The sequence below is a fragment of the Thyridium curvatum genome (genome assembly GCF_004353045.1).
Source record: "Thyridium curvatum strain D216 chromosome Unknown NODE_11_length_606192_cov_83.229133, whole genome shotgun sequence".
NCBI classification, from domain to species: Eukaryota; Fungi; Ascomycota; class Sordariomycetes; order Thyridiales; family Thyridiaceae; genus Thyridium; species Thyridium curvatum.
Genome location: NW_022156766.1, coordinates 149,687 through 170,369, shown reverse-complemented (window position 1 = coordinate 170,369; position 20,683 = coordinate 149,687). Strand labels below are relative to the sequence as shown.

Here is a 20,683-nt window from a genome sequence, read left to right as displayed (position 1 = left end):
GAACATCCTATTTCCCACGACAGGAAGAGAAGAAAAACATCAAGAGACCAGGTGGGTGCTGCGAATGGTTGGCCTTTCTTCCCCTCGCCTCCCGCGTCTCAACATGCGCGTTTACGAGAATCAAAAAGGGCGTGGCCACTTCCATTGGCTCCCATTGGACTGGACTTGCCTTTTTGAATCATGTCAATCTTCCCATGTCTTAAACCCGGAGGATTCTCTACGCCCACTTGCTCCTGTGTGACCCGCTGTCTTTCACCTGCGGAAAGACGAGCGCTGCCATCCGACAAGCTCCCTCGCCAATCGCATCATTCCCAGGAGCCACCTCTCCCCTTCCCCCCATGATTCAAGGGTCCAAGGATGCAAGCTGAACGGCTGGTGACGGGGTCGTGTACAACGACTGAACCTTCGCATCGGTAATCGCTGCGCTCACTGGCTTGTTGTCTCGGTATGTCTCCCGATCTGCAAGCAGCTCCTACTCCGTAGTTACCCCTTGTTCACCCCGTCCATAGTGAACACCATAGCTAGTACGCTCCTTAGTTTGTTCTATTATGAACTCAATAGTTCTGCTCTCTCGGATCCGAACTTCTGGATACCTCGGAAACCTCCTTTGCCCTGGCCCCAAGCCGGCATTCCGTCAGCCCTAAGGCATTCGAACTAGTTGGCCTTTGGTTTGGTCCGTCCAGGACGCTTCTCTGTCCGTGCTGGCCCAGCCTTTGGGCAGGGACAACCTCCGCTGGTGGAACCATCCCCAGAGCAACTCGGCTACCGTACCAAGAGCTTCCAGACCAGAGTCAGGTAGGTTACGGATAGTACCATCCTTGGCTTCCTCCATCTAGGTACCTGGTCTTGTGAACTTGCCGGGACTCGCACGATTCTCCTCAAGGTGCAGGACGCTACTCCCCTTACGCAGGCCGGACCGAATCTCTGCAATGCTAGGTACACCGCAACGAAGCAGGCCCTCCTCCAGACCGCAATGCTCGCAAGGCCGCGATTGTGTACTGCGGTGGGGCTTGGGTTCTTATTCACGACAGCTGTGGGAATCGGTGGATGGTGTTGAGATCGAGAACCCCACCCTTCGACCTCCTCAGAGTTTGCCAAGGGGCTGCTTACTAGACATGTCTCCAGGCTTTTCAGCTGCCCCCCTTCGCGTCCTTGACAACTCTGATCTGGCGGGGGCCGCGATGCGAGCTTCCAGAATGATTCCTCTGCCCATCGAACGACTCCTAGTACCTGGACCCCCGATCCTTCCGTCTCCTCGGTAAATGTGTCCATCACAGATCGTTGCCACCCCGCCTTAATCCGTATGGTGCAGCTACAATGGTGTGGTCGGGTCCATTTTGCGCAACTGATAACTCGGTGATAAGCTGGGACTTGCGTTGCTTGAGGCCACATCGAAATGAAACCTTACTCCTGTTGGCATTTACCGATCAGGATTGAAGCTAACAGGTATCACCACATCTTTTGCTCTCCTATGAGAGAAGTTGATATCTGCAGAGAATGGCTGAAGAGAAAGGGGCCCATACTAATCGCCATCCGAGTGTTCACTATCGCTGGTTTCCGTAAAGTTTGCGGTGGAGGGATCGCCAACAAGGCTCATTATAGTCAATGTACTGAAAACCAATTGTTCGGACGTACCTATAATCATGCACACGATAGAAGCGCCACCCCACGTTATTCTTGTTTGGCGACATCATAGTATCTCCAGGCTTGCCATCACAGCTATAATCATTGCCGGTCGTGTGCGTTTCTTCCATTTCGAAACCGCCACTCGTCGAAGCAGAGTGGTCATGACTCTGTTCAAGCGCGTGCTCGCGGTGCCCGTTCGCATCGAAGATCCCCCCTCTTCCACCTCGTCTGACGATACAACGTTCTCCGTGAGATGTAGAATTGCCCAAAGAATCGGATATGTTGAACTGGGTGTACTCAAGAGCGAGATGGATATTCTGCGGGTCGAGGTCTCCCCGAGGAAAGCAACTTTGACGCTTCGCAACGGTGACGGGTTGGAGGTGAAGGTCAGTCGCTGGAAGTGATATCGTGCAGGATATTATAGCCTCGTTGTCGCTGACGATTCGGCCGCAATCAACCGATTCGTCCCCATCTACGGAATGTGTCTCATTGCTGACGGTCAGGTTGTCGAACCCGAACTCGAACTCGTCTACCACGAAGGACAGAGGGTAAGCCTCAGATTGTCCAGTTTTCAGCTCTGATGAGCATGAATAGCCATGCAATTGAGAGCGGTGGAGGTTCTAAGCTTCAATGATAAAGACTGAAGTTGGCTTATAAGACTTCAAGTCTACACATATGTCTTGAAGAGTGGGAGACTAGAGAAACAGCGCTGTTTGGCCTATCGCGAAGCTAATGCTGGCAAGTAGATGGAGCGGCATTGTAGTGGATGTCCTTACTCAGGCTGGTGGGGTTGGTAGACGAGCATGGAATTAAGACAGAAAGAAAAAGGTGGTATAGGACTTATTGAAGGATCAAGGAGATGTTGATCAAGAAGAATGATGAAAAGGGTTCAGGCCCCAATGGGATTGACTGAATTATACAGTATTTCAAGATCAGCTATATGTCGAGTTATAACCCCTTGAATACATGTTTCTGTTGCTCTATATACTATATATAATTATGGTTGAGGTTTTAACACGATCCGATATCTGCTCATCTTGTATCCCTTTGACGGCCGCAACTGCAGTCACGTGGATACCGGTGATCTTCGGCTAATCAGAGTAGCAGAGACAGGGATAGATCAGGGAATCTGGTTACTTAAAAGGGCAAGAATTGCATGTGACTGCAGTTGCGGCCGTCAAAGGGATACCAGATGTAGCGATCTTATGGCGTTCAAGCCGAATAGAATACCGCTTCACAATCTTTATATGATGACCAAACACTAAGCTCTTTCTACATCCAACATGGACCTATTGTTTGAGAGGTAATGTATCTCGCAAACGGAACGACGAGAGGTTGGGGTTGCTGACATATTGGGGCTAGCTCTCGCAATGTTGTAGGACCAGAAATCGCGCTCGATTGCGCGAGTTTTGAGAAGACCTTTATGTCGCCGGACGACCTCATCTTAATTAGCTTGAACCAGAGATTGCACTCGGTTGTATAGATTTTGAGAAGTCTTTCATGTCACCATACAATCTCATCCTGGCTGTGATAGACCAGAGGTTACACTTGGTTGTGTAGGTTTTGAGAAGACTTTTACGTCACCAGACATTCCAAATTTGGCTGGCAAACAGCTGATTAGTTTCCAAAGAGATTTAGTCTTTGGTATAGATGTTTCACAAACTGTAGTGAAGAACAATAAGGGTTGTTGATATGTATCGGAGCTATGTTTCAGAATCTCTGGTTCTATTTCGCAACCCCCTAGGACCAGAGATCACGCTCGATTGCGCGGGTTTTGAGAAGCATTTTCTGTCACCGGACAATCTCCTCTCGGCTGGCATAAAGGTTGGTGACTTAGAAAGAGACGTCGAGGACACCACTCTTGATTGGCAGTGTATCCACGTCACTTATTTTCACTTTCATCTTCCAACTTACCTCCATTGAAGAAGCTTCATACCATTCGACCACCCTCGGGGGAGTACATTTCCACTCAACGCAAGCCTGCCCACCGAGACTCTATTTTCGGCACTTGTATACGGCTTGATCACTCTCCTACATTCGATATGGGGAACGGAACGCACAGCCACAAATGCCCGCCGAGCACTGCGATGGACCTCGACAGAGCCTCCCTTCCCGGTGATATCAGCATAGTCGTCATGCCCAAGAAAGTAGGATCCAACTCCACTCGCGGACCCATGGAGACCTGTTGCTGGCCTAGTGAGGTCTATCAGGTCGAGGGATGCTACCTGTGGTGTCAGGTTCCGGAGAGCTACAATGAGAGGGGGGTTGGGGCCACAAAGGCAATACAGGGCTTGGAGGATTGCTTGGGCATGGAACTCCCAGGTAAACGATACATGTCTGCGGGGTTTTCTAGTGCGAATGCCGTTCATGGACGTCGGCCAACGATTGCTAGACTCGCCATATTACTTGTGTTCACTGTAGCACTTGTAAGGGTTTGAATTTTGGCCAGGAGAATCCTGAAATTCGCTTGCCGACCTTGGTAGTGTCTACTATGTACTCAATTGTTATTCGCCTGGGGCTCAAACCTGTCACATAGACCGTGCTCTGTGCGAGAAAGCATGTGAGGGCCTCTGAAATCTCAACATCCTGGAGTTTACGGCAGAGGATACTTCAGTCGATACCATTGAGCCCTTGTCACTCCCGTTGCAGTCCTGATTGTTATGGTTGCTAATCATATCGCCCCTACCGTGGGTTGCAGCATCAAGTCAACGTGCTTCTCAGCTTCTTGTGGCTTTTCGTGATGTTCTCTTTATTGCTTTAAAATCGCGGCTTTTATGGAAATCAGCCGCCGGGGTTACCAAGCAGTCGGAAGACCGTCCCATTTTACCGTTAGCGGGCCCAGACTGTCTGGCATCGGCCCCACGGTTCTTGTCGCTCACGACAAGCACTGTGATCTCCAAGCAGCTGTTGAAAGTGGATGTGGGATGTAAATCACCGACGGGATTGTTTCCCACGGATCCGGTTGATGTCCCCACACTGCCACTAATACCGCAATTCGTGGGGATTTATATTTTGTCAACTCTTGTCTCGAGAGGCGCAGACTGGTGCATAGCTTTTCCCGAGTGCCTGATCGTTCGCCTTGCTGCTGCATGCGGTGCATTATTCGCGATGGCGACGGCTCCTACCACGGCTCCTACCACGGCGGCTTGCAAGCTGCGCTATGATCCGGAATATTGGGCCGTCGTGAAGCATAGGATCCCTGCAAACCCGCCTCCGCCATCCCGGAGCGTCCTTGAAATCCGGGCGAGGAGCGATCCGATCCTGGCAGCGCTCTTCCGAGCATTGCCGTACCCGCCAGACGTGCAGGAGACCAAATTCGAGGTCGAGAGCCTCGACGGGACCAGGTTCGACTTTGTCCGCTTCGCCACGGCCGAGCAGGCGGCCAGCGCGGAGCCCCTGCCGGCGGTGGTCATGACCCACGGCGGTGGCCTCGTCAGCGGGTCGGTCGAGATCTTTGCGCCCCAGATCGCGCGCTACGTCGCCCAGGCGGGCGTGCAGTACTGGGCCGTGGACTACCGGCTCGCGCCCGAGCACCCGGGCCCCGCGGGTGTCGAGGACTGCTTCGCGGCGCTGCAGTGGCTGTCGCGGCGCGCGGCCGAGTTCAACGTCGACCCGGCCCGCATCGCCGTGTTTGGCGACAGCGCCGGCGGCAACATCGCGGCCGGGGCGGCGCTCATGGCGCGCGACGCGGGGCTGGACCCGCCGCTGGCCAAGCAGATCCTCGTCTACCCGATGCTCGACGACCGCACGACGACCCGCTACCCGGCCGACTGGCCCGCGCTCCCGTTCCTGACGTGGAAGGCCGAGGAGAACGCCATGGCGTGGGACGCCTACGTCGGCGCGGGCAGGCGCGGGAAGCCCGAGGCCGACGTCAGCGCCTACGCGGCGCCCGCGCGGGCGGCCAGCCTCGCGGGCCTGCCGCCGACGTACATCGACGTCGGCGGGCTGGACCTGTTCCGGGACGAGTGCGTCGAGTACGCGGCGCGGCTGGCCCGGGAGAACGTCGAGGTCGAGTTCCACCTGTACCCCGGCGTGCCGCACGGGTTCGAGAGCGCGTGGGGCATCACGGTGGTGAAGGCGGCGCTGGAGAACAGGGGGAGGGCCCTGCGCAGCTTCTAGAGGTGGCTGGCTGGCTGGCTGGCCCTTCAGGTCTACTCTATCTGAATTATTTACGTGTAGGGACGGGATTGGGCGCGATGAGGGTTGAGTAACAGAGGCAGAGAGGGTGGCCTTTGCTGCTTAGCGACTGTGGCCTTTGCATAACCGGACTTCCGTAACAGGTCATTAGTGTGGTGAAAAGGACTCAGAAGAGTGATATAGCAATCATTTCGTTTATTCATGATGCTTAGAGTCATCCGTTCCAAGTAAGCTCTAAGATCGGCAATGCAAAGGAGAGATGAAATGACCCTGTGCGCGTACTGTTCTTTTCAAAGGTGCACAGCGGGCCATTGCAAGGGGGTATTGAGCTCATAAGGGTGACCCTGTACAAGGCATATCATCTGGTCTTTGTAATAGCTACAGGTAGTGGGATAATCCATTGCAGAGAAATGCTTCGAGTCCGACAAGCTCGGACTAGAACTCCAATTCCTTGTACAAGGGTGAGATTACAGGTGCACTGTAGTTGCGCGAGACGAGGCCACCCACAACAACGTTGATTAGTGCGATATACCTCCGGAAGGACGACCAGTGTCAGCAGGAGTAATTTCCAGAGGGAGCATGCTGATTTGCGGCCAGGAGTTCTCTCGCGCAGTTGATGGCATCAAGAGCAGGCTGCTGCTGCTCCCAAGGACCGGTGTGCTGTATCTAGCGAGAGGACAGAAGCGAGACTGAGACACGCACTGGGCACCAAAGGTTTCCGTGACTTCATCAGGGACGGGTTGTGAGATATTGCCCACTCGACAGCTCCAAGATGGGCGAAGACACCACGGCCCAGATGGCTCGAGCTGCCGCCGACAGTGGCCGCCAACTCGATGTCCTGGGCGTCCGGCTGGGAGCTCTACACATCGGCGTGCTTCTCGGCGTGCTGCTGGTGCTGCAAGTCGCCGGGCGCAAGTGGTGGAGATATAGGGGCCACGTCTGGCGGATGAAGAGGCTTGGAAAGGTTTGTTGTTGGCCCTCCTATTCAGACCTCGGGTCGAATAGTTCAAACGAGGCTGAATGCTGTGCTGACACACACAAAACAGCCCACGCCCGCGTGGAACCCGTTCCTAGGCAACATGATCGCCGCAGCCAAGATGGTCAATGCCCTGCCGCCCAAGGCGCACAGCACATACATCGTCAACGGCGTGGGCAAGACGATCAAGCACAATGGCGCCTTCTACCTGGACCTGTGGCCCATGACCGAGCCCTTGCTCGTCGTCACGGACCCGGACATGGCCACCCAGGCCACCACCCATCCCATCACGGGCGCGCGGAAACCCGCGGTCCTCAAGGCCTGGTTCCTGCCCATCACGGGCGGGCCCTCGCTGTTCGACTCCAACGATGCGGCCTGGAAGTACCTCCACAACCTGTTCACGCCGGGCTTCAGCGCCAACAACATCGCCAACGAGGTGCCCGTCATCGCGTCCAAGATCTCGGTCTACCGGGACCTCCTGCGGCATCGGGCCCGCGAGGGCGGGCGCTTCGAGATGGAGCCCATGACGCTGAGCCTCATCATCGACATCATCGGCGAGGTCGTGCTCAACGTCAGCCTCGACACGCAGCACGCGCGGCACCCGCTCGCCGACGCCATGATCCGGCAGCTCGCGCTCAAGTTCTCCAACTACGCGCCGCAGAAGATGATGGAGCGCCTGAGCCCGCTGTACCTGTACGGCAACTGGCGCAACAGCCGGGACCTCGACTCGCACATCCGGGCGCAGGTCGAGTCGCGCTTCCGCAGCTACCGCGCGGCCGAGGCGACGGGCCGGGCGGAGCGGTACCGCTCCGTCATGGACCTCGCCATCGAGGACTACATGTCGCAGCCGGGTAAGCGCGGCGCCGCGGCGCTCGACGCCGAGTTCATGACCATGGCCGTGCGCAACATGCGCATGTTCTTCTTCGCCGGCTACGACTCGTCGGCCGCCACCATCGTCTTTTGCTACCACAACATCTACCGGCACCCGGAGGTGCTGGCCCGCATCCGCGCCGAGCACGACGCCGTCTTCGGCACCGGGTTGGGAGACGACGGCAGGGACGACGTCCCCGCCCAGATAGAGCGCGACCCGGCCCTGCTCAACGCCCTGCCCTACACGCTGGCCGTGATCAAGGAGACGATGCGCCTGTTCCCGCCGGCGCAGGGCATCCGCGAGGGCAGCCGGGAGCTCGAGCTTGTCGACGCGCAGGGACAAAAGTACCCGACCGAGGGCATCAGCGTGCTCATCTCGCACTACGGGACGCACCGCAACCCGCGGGCGTGGGTGCGCCCGCACGACTTCCTGCCGGAGCGGTGGCTCGTCGCGCCGGGCCACGAGCTGTACCCGCCGCGCGGCGCCTGGCGGCCCTTCGAGCAGGGGCCGCGCCTGTGCGTCGGCCAGCAGCTCGTCTTCACCGAGGTCAAGGCCGTGCTGGCGTGCGTGGTGCGCGAGTTCGACGTGCGCGACTGCTACGCCGAGATCGACGCCGAGAGGGGACGCCCCGCGGCCGCGGCGCTGGACCTGTCGGGCGTCGACGGCGACAGGGCGTACATGGTCGAGGCCGGCGCTGCGCACCCGGTCGGGTCGTATCCTTGCCGGGTCTCGTTTAGCGGGTACGGTGGGAGGAGCAAGGAAGGATGAGGAGAAAACTTTGTCAGTGAGGATATGGGGATTAAGTGAGGGCCGACAAACACACACACACATTCTCTCTCTCTCTCCCCCAAGTCATAAGGCCTCGAGTGTTGCCGTGGATGCTCGGCAGTGTTGACGGAGTGAGAGCTGCCAAACCTCCCTCCAGATCTAGTTTGAAAAAGAATTGGCTGGACGAATATTTGATTTTCTCACATCAGCAACGAGCGCCAGACTGATGGATCAAATAAGCGGTCGAGGACCTTGCCAACCTATAAAGGCGGCGTTGTACAGAGGTCCCAACTTATACAGCCCTGTCACGAGCTCGGGAAGATACTCAGCTAGACGTCTATTAGAGCAGACCACAGCTTCACATATCGTCAAAGACCGGGACTTGACTCGGAACACACAACGTCCTGGATATACAACATTACTGGGAAAGCGAAGTCAGATTACAGTACGCTCAATTGCATGGTAATAATAATACAAGCTCGCTCAACGATACCTTCCACCCCTGGGTCTCTTCTCCGTTGCTTGGTCCCGGGTTGGCAAACACACATAGCAGCCCTTCCAGCACACATGCGCTCATTCCCGTCGCGGTGCAGAACCACTTCGCCGTCCTTGATGCCCTCTGTGGAGCTGTAATGGTGCTTCCCCTTGGGGCTCTAGACTATATCCCCCTCTCTAATAAGCCAGCCTTGGGGAGTAAGGATATATTCGGGGCTGCAGAAATCGCTCTTCGAATATCCGCTGTGCCAGCCTCCACCCTACAGAGTCGCACCCCTGACCACTCCGTCCGGTTCCTGGTGCAGCAGGGGCGGCTTTTCGTCCGGGACCCTGCCGTTGCGGTAGAGCCACAGCCGGCTCAGATCCTTGACCTTGACCCTCCTCGTGCCGCTCCGACTGGCGACGGGGGTCCCGCCGTGGATCTTGACCGTGCTGTCCGCGGCCGCCGCCATGTCGTCCGGGGTCTCGGCGAGAGCTTCGCCGATCCAGGAGCCTTGATACGCCTCCCTGACGTCGGCGCTCTCGTCCCCGTCCCGGCCCAGCACGATGTCGCTCTCCATGAACTCGTTGCCCTTCTCGGCGGCGCCCAGGAACTCGCCCGTCTTGGGGTTCCGCTCGAGCGGGAACATGCCGTCGAGGTAGTGCTGGCAGAGCTGGTGGCCGCCCCGGGGCGACGTGCGCGCAAAGACCCGGCCCTTGAAGCGCGGCAGCATGTGCGAGGACCGGGCCGTGGTGGCAAAGTGCAGGATGCCCCACACGGCGACAAAGTCGGTGGTGTGCGCGTAGTGCTCGATGTGGCCGATGGCGAGGCCGCTGGTGTCGGTCGGGTGGAGCGACGACGTCTCGGTCAGCAGCCGCAGCGCCTGCGTGCGACAGTCCGTCCCGTTGGCCTGGGCCTGGGACGGCGACGTCCGCCTGTCGTTCTTGCTGGCTCCGTTCGTGCGGCCGGCTCCCTTCTTGGGCGTCGTGCTCGGGACTGGAGGGGCAGCAGTGTCCGCGGATGCCTGGACGGGATGGCTGAGTGCTTGGTGCTGCCAGTTGACGTGGCGATGCGGGTTGTTGAAGTGGTTCGAGGCACAGCCGAAGGTGTAGACCTCGAGCTTGGCCAGCAGGTCTTGCGGCAGTTCCTGGAGGAGCCAGTCACACACCATACCGCCCTCGATGCCGCCCTGCGAGTGCAAGATGAAGACGACCTTGGAGAACTGAGGGTTGTACAGCTTCTCCTTGACTATCTTGTAGCACACGCGGATATCGTTGGTGGCGTAGCCGAAATTGCGCTGAATCAGACATTCAATCACATCGAATATGATGCCGCTCCTGTCAGAGGTTAGAGGAGACACAGCCGTGCAACGTGACAAGGCAGCGCGACCTACGTTCGGTTGTGGATGCCCAGCACGGGGCGTTTGAACGTCAGAGCCAAGCGGTTCAAATTGCCCTTCATCCAATGCTCACTGCCACCAGCCCACCACCCTTCTATTAGCTGACGGTGCTGCTAGAACAAGGCTCCTCCGAGGCACTACTTACCCCACGGCCACTCCATTCAAAAAGACCCATTGCTCGTTCGCGTAGGCTTCTGCGTCCGGGGTGTACTTGGGATCAGAGGTGTATTCGACACCCGAACCATTCAGTAGCATGCACAGAAGCCAGTTAAAGGTAAAGAAGATGGCCATGGCCAGACCGGTGAGATACGCTGGTAGAACAAGGGCAAAGGGGATCGAGAGGAGGAAGGCCAGCTGCAGGACGAAGAGCACAGCGTGCACAAACATGGCCCACACATTCGGCAGGGTCAGGGCCAGTTCATCGAGGGCGCCAGAATCGGTGGGCGTGAAGGGCCAGACAATGTAGAGCCATGCCCAGGCGAACTTGAAGAAGTAGAATATGTCCCACCTCAGCAGCCTCAGCGGCGAGTCGGTGTAGCTGTAGTTGATGACGGTCTTGCCGCCGAGCTGGGCGCCGTAGAACTTGGTCGAGGCCATGATGAGGTCTTGACTGAGGCTTACAGGCTCGTTGGAATAGCCAATGCTGATGGGTGTGAAGGCATCACAGACAGCCCAGAGAGAATGGAGAAAGGGCCAGGCGTGCGATGGTGGCTCACGACGGGCAGAGACAGGCTTTTAATCAGAGAGAGAGAGAGAGAGACCGACCTCTCTGAGGAGGAGGGCAAGTGAGACAAGGCAACTGGACTTGAGGCATGAACCTCTTGTGCTCTGCACTTATGCTGTCACATGGGAAAGACTGCGTTTGGCACACGAAAAGGATGTGCAAGGAGGCGCGATGTTTGCGCCCCGTGGGGATGGCGACAGGGGGGTGTGGGTGGTTGGGTCACAGGGCTGAGCATGTCTCCAGTCCGTCTCTTCTTCTTCCTCCTCCCTCCATCCCCATCCCTGCTCGACGTCTTGGCCATTCCCACGTACTTACCTAGGACATGCCGAGCACCTAAGACAACAGAGAAGAGGCCGAAGCTGGCGGTGGCTGAGAATGCTGACCACCACGAGCGATGACGGGGGACGGGGGGAAGGGTGTGAATGGGAATGAAGGGTGAAATTGGGTAACTCCACCGTTGCCGTCAGGCTCCTCCTCCTCCCTTGACTGTACGGCGGGCCGATACCGATGCTTATGCCTCTGGCTTGGCATGTCACACTCCCAGATGCTGAACCTCCAATCATCGACGGAGCCGTTTCAGCACTCTTTCAGCGCTCTCCACACAGGCGTACACGCAAGCCGCCTTACAGCAGCAAGTCATGGCCAGAGGTCAGATTCGTTGAAGGTCTTGACCCTTTCCCACACGGCTTGCCCGCCAGACCCTGATGCTGGGTTCGCTGCGATACCAATCATAGAAGGCGGCAGGATCGTCAGACATGTCTTACCTCCTAAAGTTTGTGAGCGTCCTCTGTAAGAGGCAAGGTAGAGATCGTTCGGGGAACCAATCGTCTTGCTCTCTCGTTCTGGCATGTGAATCTTCTCGCCAGCATTGGCAAGAAACTAACAGAGGGACAATAGACGAGAAAAGAGTAGTCGTACGAAGAAGATGGACGAAATGCCTGCAGTTTAAGTACGGAATAGAAGCAGAGAAAGATGGAGACAGAGTAGAGAGAGAGAAGAGTAGCATCGATGCTATCACTCAGGCAGAGAGACCCCCACCAGAGCCCGCATGGAGCTGCCCGGGGTGCAAGAGAATGGGGATTTGATTTGGCCGTATGTGCAATCGCCATTCCAGGTCATCAATCTATCGTTCTACCAACCCTGTAAAGCCTGCTTCAGTACTATCACCAATCCCCGGTTGCAGAGCGTCCGCCATGGCCACTTCGCCCAAGGTCCTCATATTGATGGCCGACTATGGCCATGATCCTACAGGTGAGTAGCACTGCGTCGGAGCAACGACAGCTCAATCGGGCGCAAGTCCTACGCGACGGACCCGACTAGGCGCCACTCCAGCCCTGCTTGCGGAGCCCGTTTCCCCATTCCACTGTTTCGGGACGCAGAGACGAGATACGGAGCCCTTGCTAATTGCTGCATCTCGGCCTAGAAACCGCCGTTCCATACACGGCCTTCAAGGAGGCCGGCTTTGATGTCCGCTTTGCTACAGAGAATGGCAAGGCCCCAGAGTGCGACAGGCGCATGTGCGAGGGCGTTATCCAGAAGCTGCTGGTATGGAGAGACCCTCGGATTGTCGCATGAGCTGCCACTTGTCTAACCACGGCCCCGTCCGTCCCGCATCGCAGGGTGCCAAGCAAGAGGCCGTAGGAATGTACCGCAAGATGGTAGCCTCGGAAGAGTGCAAGAACCCCTTGGCCTGGTCTGCCCAAGGCTTCTCGCTGGACCAGTTTGACATGTGCTTCCTTCCAGGAGGCCACGAGAAGTCTGTCCGCCAGCTCATCGACTCTGACACCGTCCATAAGCTGTTCGCCTCGTACTTCCCCCAGACCAAGAAGCCTGGGAAGAAAGTCGTCGGTGCTGTCTGCCATGGTGTCATGGTCCTGTCGGAGTCCAAGGGTGACGATGGCAAGAGTGTCATCTATGACTGCACCACCACCTCGCTCCCCGCCAGGTTCGAGCAGGTCGCCTTTTGGGGCACGAGAGCATTTCTGGGAGACTACTACAAGACGTACGGGCAGGGAAGCGAAGATGTCGAAATGAGCGTAAGTCTCGCCCCTCCATCGAGCCCCGGCCCGAGCGAGCGAGCAAGGGATAACAAGCATGTGCGGGGGTATGTAGGTGAGGAAGAACCTCAGGAACGACAAGGAGCAGTACAAAAACAGCCTGGGAATGCGACCGTGAGTACAAATACCTTACTCCTTCGGCGTGGACCCCACGCATGGTTCTTCGCTGCGAGCCATACCACATCACATTCAGGGTGTCGTTTTGACTGATGTGTATCATGGTCAGTTTCGTTGTCGAAGACCCAAACTACAACTACATCACTGCCAGATTCCCCAACGACGTCGACCTTCTCTCGGAGAAACTCGTCAAGCTGGTGCAGAGCCTCCAGTAAATGGGTTTGATCTCTGGCGCTGCAATTTTCTAAAATGCGATGTTCTTGATGGCCCTGCTGTTTGTTTGAAACTATCACAAGTACTTGGATCAATATACCCCCCCCCCCCCCCCCCTCTCAGTTACTACTTCCTCGATGCATCCATGATCTCCAAGACTGCCTTGTCCACTCCATTTGCTATGATGTCAGGCTTCAAGCCCCCAATCACATCGCCAAGCCTGTCGGCCCAGCCCTTCCCGGCGCGGTCGATCCAGGCCACTCGTAGCCCTGCCGCTTTGGCTCCGATAACATCAAAGGGGTTTGCGCTGACCAGCCACAGGTCGTCTGCCCCCTCCTCCTTGCCCACTCTTTTCTGAAGATGAGTGTATGAGTTTCGCGTCGGTTTGAACACCTGGACTTCCTCCACCGAGATCATGTCCTTGAACAGACCTGCGTGGGGCTTGAGATCAGGTGAAGTCGTGACCGATGCCCGGATCATGTCATCAGTTCCATTTGAGAAGATGTAGACATCGACCATGTCGTTCTCTGCGGCTCTCTCGAGCGCTCCGGCCACCTCCGGAAAGGTATGCAGTGAGTTATAGGCTCTCATCAGATCCGATTCGTCGGTGGACGAGAGAGTCAACCCCAGCTCGGTGACAGCATGTTGCAGCGCGCCCCTCGTGCACTCACTGAAAGAGCGATATATTCCTGATGGACTATTAGCGGTCTTTGCCGTGGGCCGCGGACAAGTCGTCACATACCCATGCTGTTAAGCCTCCATGTATACTCCAACTGGTATCTTCGCCATAGTGAGGCGACCTCTTGGGCCTTGTCGTGGCCGAGGTGTGTGGCCAGCTCTTTGGCGATCGAGTCGGTCGAGAGCAGGGTTCCGTACAAGTCAAAAGCAATCACAGTCTTGCCTGAAGCCATTTTGCCGCTATGTATCGGGTTTGGTCTAACAGTCATCCAGGATGTGAGAGGTTACTAGACATGAGATTTCTAGTGTACAGTGAACGGTGCGGGGCCGGAGGTAACCTCGGGATGATGAAACCCACTTCCCCAGATATCGAGCCCGGCCATCGGCGTCATCGATCCTAACAGGAGAAACACGACACAAACGACCCTCTTTTCTGCTGCGATCAACCATTCCCAGGACAACAAGGCACGGGCCAAGAATCGTCCTAGAACCTTATGCCGACTTGAGGGTACGTTCGCATCATGGGCCGAGAGGGCCCCCGGGATGGAGTCAGGGCCGAGAATTACGAAAAGTTCCGCGAGGCGTTTTCGGAGATCTTGATAGAACAACTGTCTTCGCCTCAGAAGAAGAAGAAACCGCATAGGCGCGGCTCGAAAAGGTCAAGGGCGCCCGTAGCGGCCATCGGCGGGCTCCCCCCGCCGGCCGCGCCGGAGGCAGGTCCCGCGGATGATGACGACGCCGCGGACCTGGCCGATTTCATCGACTACGTCGCCTCCGAGGCCTTTGACGACCTGCCCGCGGACCTGCAGGACCTCACGCACCAGGCCTGGGCCGACAACGCCGACGCGCTGCAGACCCGCTACGACCCGGCCACTCTCACCGGCGCGCGGGTCGCCGAGGCCATCCTGCCCGCCGCGCTGGACCCGTCCGTCGCCGACTCGCTGCGCACCTACGGCCTGGCCGACGAGGCCACGCGGGGCGTCGACGAGCTCCTGGCCTCGGCCCTGTCGGCGTACGTAGCCCGCGCCAGCGCCGCGCCTCCCGCGCCCCGGTCGGCGGCCGGCCGGGCCGACGCGTGCGAGATCTGCGGCCGGGACTGGGTCGCCCTGACGTACCACCACCTGGTCCCGCGGCTCGTGCACGACAAGGCCGTCCGCAGGCGGTGGAGGCGCGCCGACGAGCTGCAGAGCGTGGCGTGGCTCTGCGGCGCGTGCCACGCCGCCGTGCACCGGTTCGCGGGCCACGAGGACCTCGCGCGCCGGTACTACACGGTCGAGCTGCTGCTGGAGCAGGACGAGATCCGCAGGTTCGCGGCGTGGGTTGGCCGGGTGCGCTGGAAGAAGAGGTAGCACGCGAGTGCCTGTTACTTGGCTTTTATGGCAGTTTCTTTTTAGGAATTGACATTGTGTATTGACGCCACGCCCTTCCGGTCCCCTGAGGAACGGATACACTTGCTCATAACGAGACATGTTTACCAGTAGGGGCGTCCCTGGTAGCGAATGATCTTCAAAACCAAATTCCCGCGAACCCTTTGAACCGACCAAGTTATGCTGTATATAAACAACACCAAGAATGGGTATCAACAAGAAACATAAGAACGAGAATGCAAACGCCACTTCGCCGGTTGTTTTTTTCTTCTTTCCCTCCCTCTTCTCTCTTCGCATCTACTCATTGATCCCTCCTCCTCTTCCTGTTCTCAAGCTCCACCTCGGCCGACGGCGGGCTGACCGCCCTGCTCATGTCCTGGCCGTTGGACCCGTTGTCGAGACGCCGTGGGTGCGGCACCCTCTCGTCCTCGCTCGACGGGCGCCGGTTCTGGTCCAGCAGCGGGTTGTTGTCGTCGAACTCCTCCTCGGGCACGGCCACGAGCCCCTGCTCGCTGGCCCAGCTGCGCGTGCGGCCGACCGAGTCGCGCGGGCGCCCGCTCGCCACGACGCCGCCGCCCACGACGACGCTGTCGGACCGGTCGAGGCTGTTGCGCGCCGAGGACAACGAGGCTGCGCCGCCGCCCCAGCCGAACTCGGCGCCGACGGCCCGGTCAATGTCCTCCTTGAGGTGCACCGACGCCCGGCGCGAGACGTACTCCTCGAACTGCGTGTCGCGCTTGTGGTCGTAGCTCTCGCGCCGCGCCGCCATCGGGGCCGCCACGTAGTCGACGGTCACGGTCGGGCCCCCCGTCGACTTGCGGCGCAGCGAGCTGAGCGTCGGCACCGACGAGGCGGCCGAGGCGGAGCGGCTGCGCGACTGCGGCGAGTGGTACTCGGTCGAGAGGTGCCGGTCGTACGGGCCGCCCGCGCGGATGTCGACGGCGTGCCCGAGCTCGACGTGCTCGTCGTTGCTGAAGCCGTAGGCCTTGACGTTGACGGGGTGGTGGTAGTCGTCGTAGCGGGAGAGGCGGCGGAAGGTGATGAAGGCGTAGATAGTGGGGATGAGGGTGGCAACGCTGTACAGAGCCAAAACAAAGCCCGGGTTAGTGCTTTCTTGACTCTCTCGCAGGACTTGGGGCTAGGGGGCTTTATCCTACATGAAGCCAATGTCGATTGCCAGACCAGTGGTCGACCAGATGTCTCTGCCGCGGGCGAGGAACTGAACAACGTCGAGCGCGAGGATGGCGGCGGCGCTGGTGAGCTTGATGGTGTGGGTGAAGAGCATGAAGAACGGCGTCAGGGTCTCGGAGACCATCTTGGCCACCTCCATGGTGTTGAGGAGTAGCGACAAGAGCGAGAGGCCGATGTTGGTGCATTCCCAACTAGTTCTCTGTGATCAGCCAACGCGCCTCTCGGTTGTGCATGATACAAGGAGGCCACTTACACCATCTCCACGACGGGCAAGTTGCCCTTCTTGTCATTCTCCTCGTAGTGCGCAACCGTCTCTGATATCCGGTACGAGAAGATGCCTATGAGTGCCATCAACAGGCAGATCTGTATGGCCCAGCACGGCAACAAGAACCGCTTCCGCCATTTGGCACGGTCGAACTGCGCTTGGTTCTGGTGATATCCCATCCTGGTTGGTTTCACTGATATGAATCGTCGACTCAGGTCCGTTCCAGCCCAACACTTTAATTCCTCTGGTGTCCAGCTAGCAGTGGTATCTTCCTTGTCGAAGCGGAAGTGGCCTTGGACTGGGCCGTAGGGCTGGAGGGGGGGAGGGGGGCTTATAAAGGTATAAATCCCAAGCCGTCACAAAGAATCATATATTCATTTCATGATATCACCTTCAGCAAACTTGTGGCTGTGAATGGCACGATCTCGCGTGCTATGAGACGGCGAGTTACTATATATAAAGAGACCTGGGGTCTTGGGTTCACCAAGAACAGGAAGTGTGGGGAGCCGTTGCCCTTGACTGGGCCTGGCTGCTTGCCTGTCTAATGATTCTTGACGAGTAGGAACAAGGGACCCGGACACGGACGAGGGTTCGCGTCTAACAACGGGTCGTGAAGAGTGCGGTGATTTTCCCTCTGGGAGTCAGCCTTGGGAAAGGGACGGGCCCCTGCCTGGTCTGCGGTGACAAGCTCGCCGGCGCACGTACTTTTACAAGTACAGCCACATCGGTGCCATTGGCGGAGACAGCGCCATGTGGATGAAGCCATTGGAGCCGGGGGGTTCCACACAGGCACGTCGCGATGTTGACCTTGATTTCCGACAGGCCGGTCTTGGTTCAGTCGTCCACTTTGGGGCTAGCAGCGGCGCTGCGGCTGAGCACCGGTGCTTGGCGGGGCTGGGATGTGTTCAGTACGGAGTAGGTAAACCCTTCAGGGCAGTTGATCGCTTTCGAAAGCTGAATGTCGATACCATCAAGTTTGTTGTTGACCGCCTGGTCACAAGTCTGCCGGATGTTTTCTTCCTTCTGGCGGCCTCTTGGCCTGCCTTGACGGCCATGCTCGAGGAGTCTCTCGGTGAAGGAAATTAGGAACACGCGTATTCTTGACCAAAGAAACGGTTCCCGGCCCCCAACAGCAACCGTTGGATAGACAGTGATCCCCATTGGAGCAGACTAGGGTTCAGCCGTCGGATGGCATCCTCGCTCAGGGCGAAAACGTCCTGTCAAAGCCGGAAAAGACGGCGACATGCCAAATGATCCTTCTGACTGTGGAGGGACCAGGAATAGAACAGGGACACAAACCATATTGGACCGTTTGTTGGTATGCAGAGACTCGTTGTCATGGAGAGGCATGAGCAGAGCAAACCTCGATCAATAGACGTTCCCAGAAACTGATGTGTGGAGAGCAAGGGGTCCATCCAGGACGCTGTGCTCTGTATGTGCCTCCTCGCAGGCATGCAACATGGGGCATGCATGCCCAAGCTCCTCCGTAAGCACTGCTGGGTCTCTGTGATCCTGCGAGCGGGAAATGAGCCCTGGATGCGGCGAGTGTCTCACAGACAGTCCCGTCACTCCACGTCAAGGGCTGGTTGTTGGCGCTAGTCTGGAGCGTTTCAGGGTCCACGGCTGTGCCTGCTCGGCTCCCAAGTCGGCTAACTTAACGGTGTTAGTGAGTCCAGTGGGTGCCGTTTTGCTTGCGCTGTTAAGTGTTGCCTAGAGGTGTCGACATCACCTCTTGGCGCGTGGTCTTCTTTGGCATTAGATTGCAGGAGATGGTGCATCACGATTCGCTTTGGCACGGCCACGTAGGACTGAGATGTGCGCGCTTTTCATGACTGCGTCTCGTTAGCCGCGCGTGAGCAGAGAGGGTCGAATGCGAACAAGTGACAATCCGTGGCAATGCGGTAATGCGATGGGGCTGAGCAGCAGCGGAAATGAGACGCCCCAGCCGAGTCATCAGGAGAGGTGGAGAGGCAGTAAGCACAGTTCAGGATCCGGTACCATGGTCTACCCGGACCACGGTTTGCAGTCTAACTTGATTGATTCACCCTCAACACAGACCGTCGTGGCCATCCTGTGTAACCAGGGCCGAGACTGTTGTTTGCCTGTCCGACAAAGATCGACTGCACTACTGCAGTTCGTGCTCATGTCGCGAGACCCGATCCTACGGAGTACAATCGGGATCTTGAAAAGAGTGACTTGGTTTATTCATTTCACAGACGCGACTATGTATGATCAAGAGTGTACGAGTAAAAAAAGGACCGACGGTACACATATCCACCTGACGATACACAGAAATGCTCCGGCTTCAAGTGACTACCCGCTTTCGCACAAGGCGAGGCAGTTGTTGCCCTGAGAAACCCTTCTCAAGCTTACTGGGAGTTCTCGGCCTTGCGGAGGTCAAACACCTTGAGCACCTCCTCGGCGGCCTTGACACCGCTGAGGGCCATGGCACCAAAGGTCGGGCCTATCAAAGTTCACATTAGAGTCCAGAGTCTCATTGTTATCCGGCGTGCAAGCCCAGACTTACCCATGCGGTTGGCACCGTCGACCTCGGAGAGCTCCATGCCTCCGACGACAAGACCAGGCACAATCTCGCGCGTGTTCTTGACGATGGCGTCCTCGGCCGTCTGCATGTCGAGACCGCGCATGCCGCCGAGCTGCTCGAGCTGCTTCATGCTGACAAGGCGCTTGACGGAGAAGGCACCGAAGGGGCCTGGGGAGAACAAAAAGGTAGGTAGGTCAGCGTGTCTGTTCCTGAACGCGGAGGGACGAAGCAATCCTTACCGTCGTGGCCCGTGGTCGAGATGATCATGGGCGCGTTGATGGTGTTGGGGTCCATGCACGACTGGTCGTCGTGATGCATCGAGACGAGAGTCCAGTTGGTGACGACGCCGGCGATGCGCACATCGCCCGTGCCGGCGTCGCGGCGCGTGATGAGGTCCTCGACGGCCGTGGCGTTGAACAGCTTGATGTTGGGCATCTGCAGCACCTTGCTCAACACGGTGCTGGTGAAGAGGGCGGCGTGCTTGACGACGACAAAGTGGCCCTCGTCCTCGTACGGCACGCCGACCTCGTCGAGGAAGGCATCGGCCGGCTTGCGCATCACCATGGCGCTGAAGAGCTGGCCGCCGAGCCAGGCGCCGCCTCCGGGCGACACGCCGGCCTCGACGATGGCGATGCGCAGGTCCGGGCGCAGCTTGCCGAGCGTGTAGGCCGCGCTCAGGCCGCAGGAGCCGGCGCCGATGATGACAATGTCCGACTCGGCGTAGGCGTCGAGGTCGGCAAAGTAGCGCCGAGTCATGGCGCGCGAGACCTGGCTCTCGCGGATGGGAGCAAAGGTAAAGTTGGACCAGTTGCCCAACATGGACTCGACGTCCTTGGTGAGGCCCTCCTGCTTGGAGGCCTGCACGCCATTACCGTTGTTGGAGCCCTCGACCTTCTTGTTGGCCAGGACGGGCACACGGTGGGCTAGCTCGGGAGAGACGGCAGAGGGAGCCATTTTTGATCTGGGACTGTTAGGATGACCTTGTTCTCTAGTGCAATGTCAAGGGGAGGCGGAGCATGATCCTTTCGCTGGTATTATCCAGATCAAGTTGCGGCCGTATAATCTCAGCCGCTCCAAGTCTGCCACCTCCAGCCCATCGTGCTCGAGGGACGATGAACTGGAGGCAGGGTCCAAGGATTGGCACCGGCTCATGCGCTCAGATAATTACCTGAATGATCATCTTGGATGCAGCAACCATTGAAAAGGTCCATGGCTTCCGTCTTTTCAGAGTCGGGGCTGGATGTACCAGATGTTCCGAACGGGTTCCTGTGAGA

The 20,683-nt window shown here is 57.8% G+C and overlaps 9 protein-coding genes across 9 annotated transcripts; 5 read left to right on the top strand and 4 right to left on the bottom strand.

The window, feature by feature from the left end:
* Window positions 1-1,643: 1,643 nt before the first annotated feature.
* On the top strand, window positions 1,644-2,232 carry E0L32_002668 (uncharacterized protein; the record flags this gene model as incomplete). Its single annotated transcript, XM_031136882.1, has 3 exons — window positions 1,644-1,999; window positions 2,051-2,174; window positions 2,221-2,232. 3 exons carry the CDS (start codon window positions 1,644-1,646, stop codon window positions 2,230-2,232), a joined length of 492 nt encoding a protein of 163 aa, XP_030999870.1.
* Window positions 2,233-4,734: 2,502 nt separating this feature from the next.
* E0L32_002667 (uncharacterized protein) lies at window positions 4,735-5,745 on the top strand (the record flags this gene model as incomplete). The annotated part of the gene is made up of 1 exon (XM_031136881.1): window positions 4,735-5,745. One exon carries the CDS (start codon window positions 4,735-4,737, stop codon window positions 5,743-5,745), a length of 1,011 nt encoding a protein of 336 aa, XP_030999869.1.
* Window positions 5,746-6,535: 790 nt separating this feature from the next.
* E0L32_002666 (uncharacterized protein) lies at window positions 6,536-8,378 on the top strand (the record flags this gene model as incomplete). The annotated part of the gene is made up of 2 exons (XM_031136880.1): window positions 6,536-6,727; window positions 6,810-8,378. The coding sequence occupies 2 exons, from the start codon at window positions 6,536-6,538 to the stop codon at window positions 8,376-8,378; spliced, it is 1,761 nt and encodes a 586-aa protein (XP_030999868.1).
* A 755-nt stretch (window positions 8,379-9,133) lies between these two features.
* On the bottom strand, window positions 9,134-10,849 carry E0L32_002665 (uncharacterized protein; the record flags this gene model as incomplete). Its single annotated transcript, XM_031136879.1, has 2 exons — window positions 9,134-10,190; window positions 10,398-10,849. 2 exons carry the CDS (start codon window positions 10,847-10,849, stop codon window positions 9,134-9,136), a joined length of 1,509 nt encoding a protein of 502 aa, XP_030999867.1.
* Window positions 10,850-12,169: 1,320 nt separating this feature from the next.
* Window positions 12,170-13,365, top strand: E0L32_002664 (uncharacterized protein; the record flags this gene model as incomplete). The annotated part of the gene is made up of 4 exons (XM_031136878.1): window positions 12,170-12,227; window positions 12,400-12,521; window positions 12,596-13,080; window positions 13,260-13,365. 4 exons carry the CDS (start codon window positions 12,170-12,172, stop codon window positions 13,363-13,365), a joined length of 771 nt encoding a protein of 256 aa, XP_030999866.1.
* Window positions 13,366-13,489: 124 nt separating this feature from the next.
* On the bottom strand, window positions 13,490-14,274 carry E0L32_002663 (uncharacterized protein; the record flags this gene model as incomplete). The annotated part of the gene is made up of 2 exons (XM_031136877.1): window positions 13,490-14,052; window positions 14,106-14,274. 2 exons carry the CDS (start codon window positions 14,272-14,274, stop codon window positions 13,490-13,492), a joined length of 732 nt encoding a protein of 243 aa, XP_030999865.1.
* A 288-nt stretch (window positions 14,275-14,562) lies between these two features.
* E0L32_002662 (uncharacterized protein) lies at window positions 14,563-15,390 on the top strand (the record flags this gene model as incomplete). Its single annotated transcript, XM_031136876.1, has 1 exon — window positions 14,563-15,390. One exon carries the CDS (start codon window positions 14,563-14,565, stop codon window positions 15,388-15,390), a length of 828 nt encoding a protein of 275 aa, XP_030999864.1.
* A 319-nt stretch (window positions 15,391-15,709) lies between these two features.
* On the bottom strand, window positions 15,710-17,043 carry E0L32_002661 (uncharacterized protein; the record flags this gene model as incomplete). Its single annotated transcript, XM_031136875.1, has 3 exons — window positions 15,710-16,484; window positions 16,566-16,790; window positions 16,853-17,043. The coding sequence occupies 3 exons, from the start codon at window positions 17,041-17,043 to the stop codon at window positions 15,710-15,712; spliced, it is 1,191 nt and encodes a 396-aa protein (XP_030999863.1).
* A 2,190-nt stretch (window positions 17,044-19,233) lies between these two features.
* E0L32_002660 (uncharacterized protein) lies at window positions 19,234-20,363 on the bottom strand (the record flags this gene model as incomplete). The annotated part of the gene is made up of 3 exons (XM_031136874.1): window positions 19,234-19,328; window positions 19,392-19,577; window positions 19,649-20,363. The coding sequence occupies 3 exons, from the start codon at window positions 20,361-20,363 to the stop codon at window positions 19,234-19,236; spliced, it is 996 nt and encodes a 331-aa protein (XP_030999862.1).
* Window positions 20,364-20,683: the final 320 nt, after the last annotated feature.